A 16,333-nucleotide genomic window follows, 5' to 3' on the forward strand; every position below is an offset into this window, starting at 1 on the left:
TATATTAACTGGAAATAGGAGAGATAAGATATTGAGCAAGCTCTGCATGCTTTCATTCATTCATTCATTCATTTATTTTTCGTTCCATGGATCCACAATACAAGTGAGATATAGGACATGTCCATACAGTGATTATTCTTAAAATGCATAAGATATATGTAATACTTCTATATAAGTAAAAAGTAAAATAATTGTAATACTGTATGTAAATGGATATTAATACACTCACTCTCACTTTAGTCATTGAACCTGAAGGTTAACATTACTAACACCAGAGCACATTATTGGACACGATACTGAGCCAGTTCAGTACCGTTTATATCCTCCCAATAAAGTTTTCTGATACGAATTCTGTCATCATCCTTCCATGAAGTCAGGTGTTCCTTGTTGCATATTCATGAGGTTTTCCTCTGTTGGACAACCTTCATAGAACTAGAATAGCAATATTATGTGTATACAGTGAAACCATTATTCAAAGTTTCTTTGGGGAACAGTGAATTTATACACTCAAGGTCATTTATCACTGAGGTTATTGACTTGGGATCACTGATGCTGAGCATTAACTGATGAGGAAGTGTTATCTGAGGAATGTTAAATTGGGGTTCCACTGTACATGGTTCTTAATTACAGGTTCATGTGATGTGTTCACTGAACTCATTGGTGCAAAGGGGAAAGATGTGTTGTATATTGGAGACCACATATTTGGCGACATTCTCAAATCAAAGAAGATTCGTGGATGGCGTACATTTCTGATTGTACCAGAGCTGGTACAGGAACTTCATGTGTGGACGGATAAGTGTCAACTGTTTGCTGAACTACAGGCTCTTGATATCATGCTAGGTGATATGTACAAGTGAGTAATACTGTATTTCTCCCCTTTGACAGCTACATACATTCCACTTGTTATTGAACCTAAATAGTTAAGTAACAGTAAAACTATCTCTGGGCTTAATTAATTAAGCACCATACCATAGAGATGTATGGGGAATAGAGGTATAGCTCCACAGTTTTTAACCTCGGTACTAGAAAGAGAAAAATCTCTTTCCCCTTCCATGAATCAAATCCCGATTCCTTGGTCATCCAGCCTCTAGCCTAGTTTATATAGGCTGAGCTACCACAGTTCCAGATAGTGAATGTAGTCAAGTCTGATTTTGGAAGGCAGATTAAACAAGTTCTGAAATGAAGACTGCTGTCCTCTGGGATGTTGTACTGAATAGTGTGGTAGTGTTTAAATTCCTATCAGAGTGCATGGTATAACATACCAGAAATAGTGCTCTTTATATTCACTACCATGAGAATCTCGAAACTCGCAATTTCGAGAAATGCGTGTATAAAATAATGATTGTTGTATTGCTCCATTTAATTAACTTCAAAATCATATTTGTGGCAAAAGTGATTTTAACATTAAATGTGTCTTATCATTGGTCCCTGCAATCCATGTTCAGAACACTCTGACCAGTGTCTAGCTAGTTACACTCAAAATGTTTGCAGTAAATCGTTTAGATCTTTGTCTGAAGAGTCCATTATTGTTACACAGTTTTAAAGACATAGGAATGCATTATCAATCAGGCTTTAGTAAAACTGCCCAATTTAAAATGTCATGAAAATTCTTTCACCAGTTCTCAAACTGTTACATGTGTTGAAAGCTCGACAGATAGAGTGAACTTGCTGCATGTAAGCAGACTGACATGATGAAGCTCATAGGCATGTTTTTGTAACATTCCTTTGTAAGTGCATCAAAAATATGTAGAATGTGTAATGTAACCTGTCCCTGTCTGACATATGTTCACAAAGCTCAGTGTATAAAATATGTTTTTTTTTCTGGCAGTATATACAAACAGAGATGCAATATTTGAAGAGTAAGGCCATGTAGCCTGGTATATAGTTATAAATATTATGGGAGATCTGTTGCCTTCATCTTGTTGAGAAGATTCCTCTTCTATTCTGAAGATGGAGACAGCCGGTTTCAAGGAATGTGAAGGAAGAATTCGACTCTCAGTGTACATTTAAAAGTGATCTGATCTTCATTTCTGACTTATACAAAAGCACAAATGTATGATTCAGAGTGTTGAGGTGTTCACTCAGATGTATAATCATGGAGACTCTCTGCAAGAAATTTAGATCATGTTTAGAATATATGGGGATAAGCACGATAATGAACAGATGGTATGTTCTCAGTATCTTGTCTTAATTAAATTTAAATGAATGCAATGTCAGTAGGAAATAATGAAAGCTCTTGGCACAGAGAATAGGTTACCGTTGAAATCATGATGGCAGTGAATGTGGTAATGTTTTTAAAACATAGTAAGTTTTCTTAATGGATAAACTGTATTTATTCACAGGAATTTGGATAGTAGTACAAAGGAAAAGCCAGATATCTCAAAATTGAGGAATTCAATTCGGGATGTAACTCACAAGATGGATCTGGCATATGGAATGATGGGAAGTTTATTCCGGAGTGGATCTCGGCAGACTTTCTTCTCATCTCAGGTTGTGCGGTACGCTGACTTGTATGCAGCCACTTTCCTCAACTTGATATACTATCCATTCAGTTACATGTTCCGTGCCCCTGCCATGTTGGTAAGTTTTCCTTACGAGCAACTAATTGCATGAAAGAATATCACTCGTATTCCTATTATTGAATTTTTGTAATACAGTTGCTTTTTAATAAAATATTTCCCTCTGGTTTGCCTGAGAGAGACCTTCATGCCAGTCAGTCCTTTGAAACTTTAAATTGTTGGTCCATAACCTGCCACTGTATCAAGTTAATGATCAACTGATCCACCAACCTTTGGACATCAGCGTGGAGACCCTTTGAAGGTGCTCAGCTTGAAATAATCTCAAAGCATGCTTCACACACACTTATTGAATTAAATGTCACATAGGGGAACCAGACGGAATTTTCTTTCAGGCGGCATGCTTTATTATAGTGCAAAATAGACATGTTGCTTATCGGTCACTAACACTTACTACTTTGAATCATACACAGAAATTCAGAAGATCTAGAACATGTATGTGAAGCAATAATTCATGAAAACAGATCTGAAGTTTGTCTAATTGCAGATGCCACATGAATCAACAGTGGCTCATGAGCAGAGGTTTGTGATGGAAAGTCCCATGATTTCTCGTTCACGCGCATTCTCAGTCACTGATGATGATTCATCTGAAAATTGTGCTAATCATCACCATGTAAGTATTCACATTGTCTGCATTTGACTGTATTATAGCATGTTAGAAATGCAGAACCTGGAAAGAAGGGTGTGTTTATGTTACAGAATACAAATATTTTCTACATGCATTCTTTGTGACCATGTATTCCTCATTAGTCTTGATGTTTGTTTATTTACTGGGGATCAGATTATCTTGTTGACAGGAGCTAATAAACAGTATGGTACTATGCTGCAATTAACAAGCTTAATCAGGAGTAGAGATATATTTTGAGTAAAAAATGCATAAAACTTTACACATGAAAGTTCATGGAGCTTGCCAGTATCCAAATTTTGAACTTTCTCAGAAATTTGCACTTGAAATTTTCAGTTGCTGGAACGGTCTCATAGCCAAGTACCACACACGCGACCAGAGACACCACGATGTGTGACTCATAATCATGATGAAGATTATTCAGACGAAGAAACTGACAGCAAGTCCTCAGAGGAGAAGGCAGGATGAATAGACAGGATACAGTCTGGAGGTAACAGATTCACCATTATCAAGTGATGTAAGTGAAACCCTATGACCAAAGACATGGATGAAGGCATAATATTCATACCTGTAGCTGACATACTTGATGGGAATTTTAAAGAATGCTTTATACATTTTTTCAATGAATATTAAAGTACAATGTGGGATATTTTTTATTTTCCCATGGTTGCTAAAGGTGATGAAAGCTGGGTGTTGTGCACAGTGTTATAGATTCTGGATAACTGGCTATGAAAATAATGGTACTACTTACCCTTCAAATTGTCCACAGTTTTATTCTGCACAGGTTTATCCCAAATTCTTGAATGTGTTCTTGAATCATCATAAATAGAATTCCCTTTGTAAAGAGGGGTTCATATTTGCACAATTAGAATAAAATTATGATGAAAAGATGATATTGTGTGTAGTGCATTCAGTGCTTCTAAGGTAGCTTTTGATAGCATACTGTTCCAAAGAATTGGGGGAGGAATTATTTTGTTAGCAGGAATATTTGTGGGTGAGTTCCCCAGAAAATTTGTTGGTGCTTAAGAAGTTGATACTAGAGAATACGTGCTGTTCTGTGCTTTCACGTAGAAACTGTTAAGTAGAAGTTGAACAGAAGACATTTTTTTTCATGCCCTTAAAAACTGTATGACGCTTTCAAAAATTTGGTGGCATCCGTACCCAGAAGGAGAGTTACACGATCCTTCAGATCTTTGAATTGAGGAAACTTGAAGGTATATTTTTTCAGGAAAGACATGTCTCATCAGCACTGAAAACATGAAGAGAGCAGTAATGCCCCAGTAATTTTGACAGAGCTTCAGGAAATGCTGCTTGTTTGTGGCAAGCACTTGCTGATTTGCCAGATGATAGGTTTTTCATATTCATCCTCTGCTTGAATCTTGCAAACCATCCAGCACTAGTCACCAGCTGTTTCACCCATATGCATTTTAATATCCAGAGAAAGATTACCCTAGCCATAGCTTATCAGAACTTAGTCCTTGCTTAATTTTTGCTGATTCTGAATCCAAATTGTTAAATACCATTCCATTTCTTCAATGGGGCCACTTCGTTTTTATTAATAATCTTGGATTGAAGGGAGCCTGCATTGCAAACACAATACTTTTGTTTGTGTTGTGAGATGGTTCCAAATGTTGAGTGATTGACTTCACAAATATAATCCATGGAAATAAGAGGCTCACTTCTTTCTGATCATTTCATTATATTCATATTAGTTTCCATCAATAGCACTAGACATTTTGCACTACTTTTAAATGTAGAACCCAAACAGTCATTATTTTATGCTTGTTTCCTAAGAGTAATAAACAAAAGAAAGGCATATCACTGTCAGGTTATGCCAGTACAGTTTCAGATGCCCAGAACAACTGGAAGATCATATCATAAGTCATGGGCAGGAGATGGAAATACTGTTTGTTCCAGCAGGTGTATATATTTCAAGAGTGGGTGCTGTGTCCATTTTCAGAATAGGGAGTGACATTTCTTTAGTATGTGCAATATTTGTAACTGAATTGTTTATAGCATGAAGATTTGTAAGTTGAGGCATGCCTATAATGAAAAGCTTTCAAGCTTAATTTTGATTCTTTTTCTCCCTTGTATAAGTGTTATCAGATCACAGTTGTCATACCTGTTAATACATCATTGAATGGATTTGATGATTACAAGCATCTACTCCAGTGTATGTAATTTTTATGTTCACGATGTGTTGTGGAAAGTGTAGTCTGAACTCATTTGCAGGGTTACAAGATTATAATATATTTGTAGGAGCTGTGTGTTGTCAAGCACAGGCTGAAAAAAAGCTCAAATCATAACCATTTGAACTCTTCCTGGTCATAGTTACTAATAACAGAAATGTTAAAAAATATTGTTAAATGACCAGTTACATTATCATTCTGATTGTATGTTGTAAAGGCATGTTTTAGTAGTGATTTTAATATAATAAATGTTTTGTACTTGTTATAAAAATGCAGTGAAAGTATTTCATATTTATGTAGGTAAATTTTATCACAACTTTGTAGATAAGGTAGTTCCTCAGTGTTATCTAACTCCATAATAATGTGCCATTGTTTTGTATTTTATGTCTTCATTAAGTCTTTCTAAATATGTTTAGGATACAATAACCGGACAGTGAATTACAAGACAGTTGGTAATTCAAAACATGTTATTAAAATTTAAATTGCTTAATATGGATAATGAACAGAAAACATAGTAAAGGATTATGGATACAGAGGTACATATTTCTTTCTGAGCAGTACCCTTAAGTACACTTTCCTCTTATAAAACAAGCTCCATAATTAATTTTCTAGGCTCAGGTATAGTGGCCTGTTTGTTCTTCTTCTGCAGGCACTACAGTCTATGATTTCTTGACATTGCAACACTGTGACTTTTTTCTCCATTTAGGTGTTTCTGTTCGGCTGCAGTTAGTAAAAGCTTCACAGCAATTAAAGTGGCCTGTTTACTTGAATAAATGAATGTATAAGGGGTGGGCTTTCTTGGCCCTTGCACCACGACCACAGTGATCTGTTGTGCCTACTTACTTAACTTATGGAGCTGAGCCCTTCTTGAGGAGAAGCCAAATCTGCAGCTACTCAAGAATTTCCCAGCATTTTATGGAACCCGAAAGTTCATTACCATGTTCACAAGAGTCATCCACTGGTCCCTATCCTGAGCCAGATCAATCCAATCCACACCATCCCATCCTATCTAAGATCCATTTTAATATTGTCCATCCACCTACGTCTTGGTCTTCCTAGTGGTCACTTTCCTTCTGGCTTTCCCACCAATATCCTATATGCATTCCTTTTTTTCCGCATTCGTGCTACATGCCCTGCCCACCTCATCCTCCTCGTCTTGATCATTCTAATTATACTTGGAGAAGAGTACAAGTTATGAAGCTCCTCATTATGCAGTTTTCTCCAGCCTCCTGTCACTTCATCCCTCTTCGGTCCAAATATTCTCCTCGACACCCCAGTCTATGTACCTCCCTTAATGTTAGAGACCAAGTTTCACACCCATACAGAACCACAGGCAAAATTACAGTTTTGTATATTATAATTTTTATGTTTTTGGACAGCAGACAGGAAGACAAAATGTTCTGGACTGAATGGTAGCAAGGATTACCCGAGTTTGATCTCCTCTTAATTTTCTCCTCAGTCGGGTTTTGATTTGTTGTTGTTCCCAAATATCTGAACTGTGCCACATCTTCAAAACATGTGTCCTATCTTTATGTCATGATTTTGCCCTGGATTTTGGTGATGAGACAGCAACATATACTTTTCTCTGTGTTTACTTCTAGACCAACCTCTTTACTTGCATCAGTTAAAGTTTGTGTGTTTTTCTTTATGGTATCTATGTTATCTCCTAGTAGATTCACATGATTGGCATAGACCACCAGCTGATGTGTCCCATTTAATTACAGTCCCACATGGTTTCCCTGGACCTTCCTAATGGCATATTCTGAAGCAAAGTTGAAAAGGAGTGGTGACAAAGCATGTCCCTGTCTTAGAAAATTCTAGATAGGAAGTTTATCAGACAAATGTTTACCTATACGGACTTTACTATACGTTTCGTTTAAACACATTTTAATCAGCTTAACTAGTTTCATGGGTATCCCAAACTCTATCAGAATATTGTACAATACTTCCCTCCTAACTGAATCATAAGGCTTTCTTGAAGTCTACAAATTGCTGAAGTACTGTCTCATTGTACTCCCATTTTTTCTCCAATATCTGATGAATGCAAAAGATCTGATCTGTAGTTGATCTGTTACGTCGAAACCCACACTGATGATCCCCTATAATTTCATCTATGTATGGACATAACCTTGAGAAAAGAATATTGGATAAAATGTTGTATGACGATAGCAGTGATATCCCCCGATAATTACTACAGTCAGTTTTATCACTCTTCTTATGAAATAGTACAATAATAGACTCCTTCCACTGCTCAGGCAATTTTTCCTTATGCCAAATAGAAGTAATTAGCGTATGGATCTTAGAACATAATATTTTGCCTCCTGCTTGAACAAGTTCTGCTGGAATTTGATCACTAGATGGCAATTTATACCTTTTCAATTTTGCAATAGCGCTTTCAACCTCAAAAGGCCTGGGATTAGGTATTAACGACTCAGCTGTATGCATTTCTATCTGCCTAACATCACTGACCCTATGTAAATTCAGTAACAGAGAGAAGTTCTTCCATCTATTCAAAATGTTATGGGAATCTGCAAGTAGATCACCATTCTCATCCTTCTCTAAGTCACTTCTAGGTTGGTAAGCCTTCTTAAAGTCATTTTCCTCTACACAGGTGTCTAATGTTCTTTTCTTACTGTTCATTGCAAGCTCGTCAATTTTGTCTTTCAGATATTCCCTCTTTTTATTCCTGAAATGCCTGCTGGTTTCACATCTTATATTGTTCACATTATCCCTATTTATTTCGCTTGGATCCTGTAACCATTGCAATTTGGCTTGTTTTCTTTGGTCTTGTAATTTTGAGCACCCTTCATCGAACCATGGCTTATGCTTCTTTGGTTCATAATAACCTAGACTCTCCTTGGCAGAAATTTTGATATTCTCTCTATTAGTTTCCCAAGCTTTATTAACATTCACCTCAGTGTCCAAGTTTTCCAAGGCCACGAACCTGTTTAAGAGTTCAACATGATACTGCTCTTTACCCTCTACCTCATTTAGTTTCTTGAGATTGAACCTCTCCCCATATGAACTCTGTGCGTTGTTTCTTTGCTCACTGCCAGTCTCTCCCTAACGCTTGCCCCCACCAGGTGGTGGTCAGTGTCACAACCTGCTGCCCTGAATGATCTGACATCAAGTATACTTGAATGCTGTCTCCAATCTATCAAAATATGGTCGATCTGATTGTGTATCTTCCCATCAGGAGATGTCCAAGTAAATTTATGGATGTTACGATGCAGGAACATTGTACTTTTGACAGTAAGATTTTTCGATGTGGCAATGTTTACTACTATAACTCCATTATCATTACTAATTTCATGCAAACTCTTATTCCCAATCGTTGGTCCGAAAATGTCTTCCCTCCCTACTTTGGCATTGAAATCTCCTAACAAAATTTTCATAAGGTACTTCAGGAATTTATCAAATACATGTTCTAGTTCTTCATAGAACCTCTCCTTTATGTCATAAATTTTATCTTCTTTTGGGGCGTGAATATTCACCATGATATCACACCAGCGACCTTTTAGTATTATATATGATATCCTATCACTAACGAACTCTACTCTCTTAACTGCCAGTACGATTCTCTTGTGTACAAAAAAACCTGTACCTAATTCATGATTTTCATTCTCCTTTCCATAGAGAAATGTATATTCGCCTGCTGGTGCATCCCATCTGACCTCCTGTACTCCCATTAAATCTAACATATATTTTAAGATTTCTTCTGCCACTGCCCTGAGCGAGCCTGCCCTATACATACTTCTAACATTCTGTGTACAAGTGGCTTGTTTAGTTTGTATTAATATCTCCTTAAGTTAGTTCACTGCTTTTTCTCTTAACATTTGCATTCCCCTGCTCTTTGTGATCTAAAATTTTCTGTCAGATAGGATTCTCCTCCATCCTTTTCCCTTCTTTCTATTGTCATTTCTGTATTCAGAAGTTCTGTTATAATATTTATAATTTGTAATGCCAACATAATGTCTTTGTTCAATATTTCATCTTAGAATGTGACTAATTTGCTAATCTCAGAAAATGCATTTTAGCAGTTTCAGACCTTCTCCTATTCATTCCTGGTTGTTGTCAAAACCTCTAATCCATACTAAAAAGATCTTCTTGCCAGTGTCTTACATCAAGTAGATTGTTCCGTGTTCATGTTACTCTTGAATCATTGTGCTTTTCCTCTACAACATTTATGTTGCATGTCTAGAAATATTTTGTCATTGAGACCTGTTAGAAGTATGTGACAGACAGTTCAAGTGTCATAAATTACAGATGTGAGGAAAAGTGTGGAGGACTATATGTATGAAGCCCCTGTTACTATATAGGAAGGTGCCCAGTAGGACCATGGCACTCAGACCAGAGACAGAGAGGACTGACCTACAGTAAAATTTTAGGCAAATGTCTATCAGACTGATTTGTGTCAGGCTATTTTTATTAATCCAGTTGTGTTCAGGAATCTTGTTGTAAATAATTAAAATTATTTACTGTTTTTCTATTACTGTCAGTTTAGGCGCACACACACACACACACACACCAGAGTTCTAGATTTATTGAGTGCCTTTAGCATAAACTGCATTAATACTTTTGAACTGAAACTGAGCTGTGTCATTTCCTTGGAAAAGGTGTTGGTAACATCTTGATATAAAGATGGTATTAAATCGCTGTGATTACACTACTTACTTGCTGTGTTGAGGCTGCAGAATTAAGTTCCATGTATAGCAGAGATGATGGTGCTTGAGTATTCTATGTATCTGCATTCTTTTATAAATTTCTCTCCATTCCCCTTTAGCCTGTCAGCCAGCCCGAAGCGCTTGTTGGTAGCACATATTATCACTACAAACATTCATTTGGATAGAATGGCTAGCCATTCTGAGGGGAATTACAGAGGAACATGTTGAAGAGGGACGTGAAATAGCCAAGGGAGATGTGAAGGGCTTTGATTCTGAGCACTTCTTCCTGTGGCTCAAGTATACCTTGTACTAGTGATTACCCCTTATCAGTCATTTGTCACCATGTACTGAAGACATCTGTCATATTAAGACAGCCTGTACCTGCAGTGGATCTCAGAACTTGGACTTTGATTAGAACACTAGAGGCCATCTCTTCCATCTTCAACATGATGATGTGCTTTGTCAACAGGCAAGGTTCCCACTTAACATGGAATTAATACTAACTTGAAGTGTCAGTGGCCTCCGTAGTCTAGAGGTAACATTCCCACCTCATGACTGGTAGTACACGGGTTCAAATACCTGGCGAAGGTCGTCGAATTTTTAAGGGCGGAAAAATTCAGGGAACAAGTCCTCCAGGAGGGACTTTAAGCCGTGGGTCCTGTGTCGTAGCTTTACGGCATGTAAAAGAACCTCATACCTCCAAAGGAGGTCACTGAGCCAAAATTGCGGACATTTCCCGCCCAACAGTAGTCACTAATACCTCTGGTAGATGGGGGAAGCATTATAGATACCTCTCAGCTAGTAGAGCGGGTCTCGCTGGCTGGGCGGGACTGGTGGTAAGCACCAATACCGGTAGGATATAGAGACTGGTAGAAATCATAGAGGGAAGCACAATGGACCACTACAGGTCTAAGTGCATGGGGAAACCCACCCTCTCCAGTAACTAACTAACTAACTTGAAGTGTCAAACAAATACCTAAAGTGGGCTAGTCCATGACTGTTAATAGTGTGTGAGGGGTTGGATTTATAATATAAAGATTCATCTGCCTAATGCCAACCTTACCCTTACATGGTACACTTTGTTGTCACAAAAGATGTTCTGCAAACGAAGTCATGTTGACATAGTTATTGCGCCCGGTATGATAGAATTGCCATTATCTGATTCATGAGTCATATCAGTGTAACTAAAGACAGAAGTGTGTATATTCAGCTACCAAAATTTAGGTTACACTGAAGTATCATTTCTGTTCTCAGTTTGATTTTTTGACTGCCTTATATAACCACTTCTTCCTTGCTTTAGGCCATAGACTTCTTCAGTGTGAATATCACTATCTATTGTGCAGTCTTCCAGACTCTTCCCTTTAGAAGTTGTCTTTTGCTATTCCAACAGGCCACTTGGGTGTTATTTGTGACATGTTTTTCCATTCTGTCTTTCATATATTCACCCTCTCTTATTTCTTGGATACTGCACTGATGTCTGATGTCTTGCCTTTTGTGTGGCAAGTCCTTGTTTTGTTGATTGTATATCTTAATACACTTATTTCATCTGTTTCCATTATCTCTCTCTCCTTTTGGGGGTGAGGTTAATATATTCTCTTTTTAACTGCAAAGTTAGAATATGCCTGGTAACACTTTTATACAGGTGCATCAGTGAATCGGCTGATTTGACAGCGGTGTTTTTTCTTGGATTGGTTGGAGTGGGGTGGATGCCACTACTGCCACCCAGCAGCCTACTTCAAAGCGTTTTAGTTGCAATGGAGCCATGGACTGGAGCACAAGGTGCTTTTGCTGTAAAAGCATTTTACAAAAACGGTGACAGTTTCATGATCGCTCAGTGTGAATTTCGAAGAGAGTTTGGTATTCATCGCAATCATGCTGTTCCATCTGCCCATGCCATCAAGACCTGGGTTCAGTACTTTGAGGCTACTGGTTCTACACTAAAGAAGAAAGGTGGTAGAATGAAAACAGCATGTACATCTGAGAATGTAGTGGCAGAGAGAGAAGCTATTGAATGAAGTCCACGCTGGTCTGCACATCACTCAGGCTGCCTGAAGCTAGTGTTCAACGGATTTTGCACAAAGATCTCCACTTCTACCCCTATAAAATTCAAATTACCCATGCACTACATGAACACAAATGTGAAAGCAGTTGATTTTTGACAGACTTTTTTTTTTTGGAATTAATTAATCAAAACCAAGATGTCATTAACAACTTACTGATAAGCGATGAAGCATATTTCCATTTGTCGGGGTTTGTTAACAAACAAAATTTCTGCTATTGGTCAGCCACAAACCCCAAAGAAATTTATGAGAGACCACTTCACAGTTCCAAAGTCACAGTATGGTGCACGATATCTTCGTTTGGAATTATTGGCCCGTACTTCTTTGAAGGTGAGTGGGAAAGGGCTGTAACTGTGACTGGACCACATTATGTTCACATTTTGGAGAGCTGCTTAGCTCCTGCACTTGCTTGTCTTCCAGTCAAGGAAGAAACGTTTTTCAGCAAAATGGTGCTATGTGCCACACCGCACAAGCTTTCATGGCAGTTGTGAATAAACTGTTTCCTAACCATGTTATCTCCAGATATGGGGACATCATATGACCAGCCAGGTCACCTGATCTTTCCACATGTGATTTTTTCCCAGGGGGTATCTGAAATCCCAAGTTTTCAAAGCTCCAGTGCCCCACACAGTTCAGGAGTTGAATCTTGAATTCAGGAAGAAATTGAATGAATCCCCATAGAGATGCTGCAAAGAGTAATGATTGACTTTAGGAAGAGACTTACTGAGTGCCTACAGGAGAATGGTGGTGAGCTATTGGATGTCATTTTTGGGAAATAGACTTCTGTTTTCAGTGAGGTAATTGAGGAAAACCAAATGCTTTTATGTTTACACTGTATTCATATGTGTTAAAACCAAATAAATGAAATAGTTTACTGTTCGTAACGTTTTTAAAATCGCCTGATTCCTTGATGCACCCTGTATATCTTTTTTTTGGTTCTGTGCATAAGTATGAATTTTTAGTTGAATGCAAAACTAGTAATCTTAATCATACTGCCATAGTCAGTAAGTTCGTGGACTGACTGCAAAGCATCGTTGCAGTGCACTACAGCGGATAGGTTGAGGCATGATATGATGACATGTCAGTTCATCTCTCGTCACAGCAAGAGGCAGTTGTGTGCAAACACTGTAAGCAGAACGATTGCCTCTATTGTAAACTGCAGTTAAATGCAAGTAGCGGGAATCAAAAATGTTGCAGTTTGAACAATGTGCAGACATCATGTTCTGCCAGAAACTAGGCAAATCCCCTAGTGAAACGTTTAACATGAATTGGCTGTTACTTCACCACAATGCCCCTGCACATCGCTCTGTTCTTGTCCAAGAGGAACTGGCAAGGCAACAGGTCACCGTTTTGCCACACCCTCCGTACTCACCTGATCTGGCACCATGCAATTTCTTTCTCTTTCACTGCTTGGAAGCAAAGCTACGTGGTCGTAGATTTCAGTCATCCAAGGAGGTCGTCAATGCCACAAGAGACACCATATGTGAATTTCCTGCCAGTATGTTTCAGCAGTTGTATCAACGTTGGCAGACTTGCATAGCGGCCAACGGCAACTATTTTGAGGGCCAGTGTGGATCTGTGTAAATGTTTGTGAATACCTTGAAATATGATGCGATAAAACCACAGTCCACGAACTTAATGACTTTTGAATTTATTTACATTCTATAAATCCTAAGCAGGTTAGTACCTTTGGATACAGAACACGTCAAAAGGTTACAATAATGTAATCATGTAATGTACCATATATGATGAACATATTAGAAATGTGCAGTTAAACCAAAATACTGTTTGACAGTGAATGCAATTGTGAAATATTATGAAGTATGAATCTGTGTTTCAGGTACTATATTTTCATCCCTTCTGAGTATGTGCATTGACAGCCTTATTGGTTGATAGTTGTTTCTTATTAAATATCTGCCTGACTCTTGACCTGTAAATTAACATTTTTTTTTTAATGAATTGAGAAGTCCAACACATGATTTATAGGTGGAAATTTGCTGAATGAAGTGAAAGGTCTACATTTTTCTGTAAAATCAGTATCTTTACTGACTGAATGTTATTTTCAAGGAACAGCTTTCAGTTAAAAAAAAACATTAGGTTTCATATTGAGGAAGGTGATTGTGCTTATTTTGCTTATATTGTAGCATGTAGACCCATTATTAGGTAGCAACTGTAAAACAAACTGGTTCCTGCAGCAAGTCCACGCAACAATAAAGGAACTGTTGGAAACAGTGTTTTCTATATGGTCCATGCTGAGATGTTTTAACTGAGACAAGTTTAGAAGTCATTCTCTGAAGCACAGACTAGGAGGTTGGTGTGAGATGGCACCAGCCTCTGGGAGTTAGTGAAATTGAGCAACAGTGCAGTTGCAGGATATTGGCTGGACAGTAATGATGTGAGCACAGAAGCTGAAAAAATATCCATTGTTAAGATCCATTACTGGGAAACAACTAGTGAGAGCAGAAGTCTTAGCATGTGCTGTAGTGATCTGTGAAGTGTGGAGATCAGCGATAGTGTAATAGTTACTTTAAGTTATGATGTGTAAGTGGACAGTAAATCCAATTGGCAATCCAAACTCCATCTATAGTCACTCATACACATGACAGTAGTACCAATTCAGTCAGTGTTCCTGATAATTTGAGATACCATTGTTTGGAGCATTTTACATTTGTATATGTATAATAGAATAATCGATAACACTTTATTGACATATTATCCAAAGTGTGACAATTTTCCAGTATCTTGTTGCAGCATATGAAACCACAAGATATTAAATGTAGTGGTGGTAAACACTGTCATTCTTTATTTCATGTTCTGAAGCTATGATCTTCTCTGTGCATTTCTGTGTCAGCTTTAGTGACAGTAGGAAGGGGGTTGCAAAATCTAAGACTATGTCATGTCACTTTGAAATAAATATCAGACATTAAAAGATCAGTTGATGTATTATCATAACTGAAATCTCATTTAAAGCACTGAGTAGTCCTGTATTCAGACTTCATTTCGGCATGACTGTTTACCGCTGACTTCAAAAAGGTAAAGGTAAATATAATTAACCCCGATGGTCCATAGATTGAGTATAATGAAATGGAGAGTGCTGAGGACACAGTTGTGACATACTTAGGATGCTATTATGTCTGGAGGGAATGAAGAGAACTGCTAGAAAATCTCACAAGGATAGTGCCAACACTTGCTCAAAATGTAAATTTTAATTGTGTTGATGTCAAATTTTGAGTGGAAATGGCCTGGTAAACTATAAATTTCTATAGGTGGCAATTACTGACAAGAATTTGTCTCATAGTTGTCCTTGTGTGTTTGTGTTGTAATGCATAAGATTGAACTTGAAAGCATGACAGCTATTCATAAACTATACATAGATACTGGAAACTTTTGTCTTCCCATTTGTCATCTAAAAATATAAAAAGAAAGTACACAGAACTATAATTTTTCATGTTTTGTATGGGTGTTAAATTTGCTACCTCACTCTAAGAGAAAAATATGAACTGAGGGGTATCTGAGAATAAGGTCCTGGAGAAAAGTGCAGAACTTCATAATTGGTACTTTTCATCACATATTATTAGATTGGTTAAATCAAGAAGAATGATGGCATGTATCATACATGCGAGAGCTGAGAAAGCCATGCAGCATATTAGTTGAAAAGCCTGAAAGGAAGAAACCACTTAAAAGACCTAGAAATAATTGGGAGGATGGTGTGAATGTATGAAGTTGATTCATCTGGTTTGGGACACGGGCCACTGGCAGACTCTTGTGGACACAGAACCGAAATTTCATGTTCTGTAGAAGGTGAATTTTGTGAGCAGCTGAGTGTTGGCTTCTTGAAGGACTCAGCTACACATAGTTTTAAAATAATTGTAGGTTGAACTTTTCATGGGTGTTTATACTATGGAAAGGGAGGGAATTGATATAGCAAGGAGATGATGTTAAACTAATGATTGTACAAAGTACTAGTTGCTATAATTGGCATTTGTGAACTACCAGACTTGACTGTAGTGATGAGACATGTAGCAAGTGAATGCAGTGCTGTTTTTATCTTTCTGGATACTTTCCTATACCAAAGTCATAGCACAGTCTGCATTTCTTTAAATTTAAATCTTGAGAAAGGTATCAGTGATATAGTTGGAGTTTGTGATTTACCTGTTATTAACTGTAATGATATTGTCATGTGTATGAGTGACTATAGACAAGGTTTGGGATACTTAGA

At 37.6% G+C, this 16,333-nt stretch overlaps 1 protein-coding gene across 5 annotated transcripts in view; it reads left to right on the top strand.

The window, feature by feature from the left end:
- LOC111874812 (cytosolic purine 5'-nucleotidase) overlaps nucleotides 1-12,993 on the top strand; it is a 73,097-nt gene extending 60,104 nt beyond the window's left edge. For 4 of the 5 annotated variants that reach the window (XM_033755607.1, XM_033755605.1, XM_033755609.1 and 1 more), the window contains 4 exons: nucleotides 631-853; nucleotides 2,343-2,580; nucleotides 3,064-3,189; nucleotides 3,538-5,929. In XM_033755607.1, the coding sequence (XP_033611498.1) occupies nucleotides 631-853; nucleotides 2,343-2,580; nucleotides 3,064-3,189; nucleotides 3,538-3,669 (719 nt within the window). In that variant the 3' untranslated portion in view covers nucleotides 3,670-5,929. Of the gene's footprint in view, nucleotides 1-630; nucleotides 854-2,342; nucleotides 2,581-3,063; nucleotides 3,190-3,537; nucleotides 5,930-12,698 lie in introns of those variants that run through there. The other variant, XM_033755606.1, reaches the window with a different exon arrangement.
- Nucleotides 12,994-16,333: the final 3,340 nt, after the last annotated feature.

The sequence above is a fragment of the Cryptotermes secundus genome, unplaced genomic scaffold (assembly GCF_002891405.2).
Source record: "Cryptotermes secundus unplaced genomic scaffold, Csec_1.0 scaffold27, whole genome shotgun sequence".
Lineage (NCBI taxonomy): Eukaryota > Metazoa > Arthropoda > Insecta > Blattodea > Kalotermitidae > Cryptotermes > Cryptotermes secundus.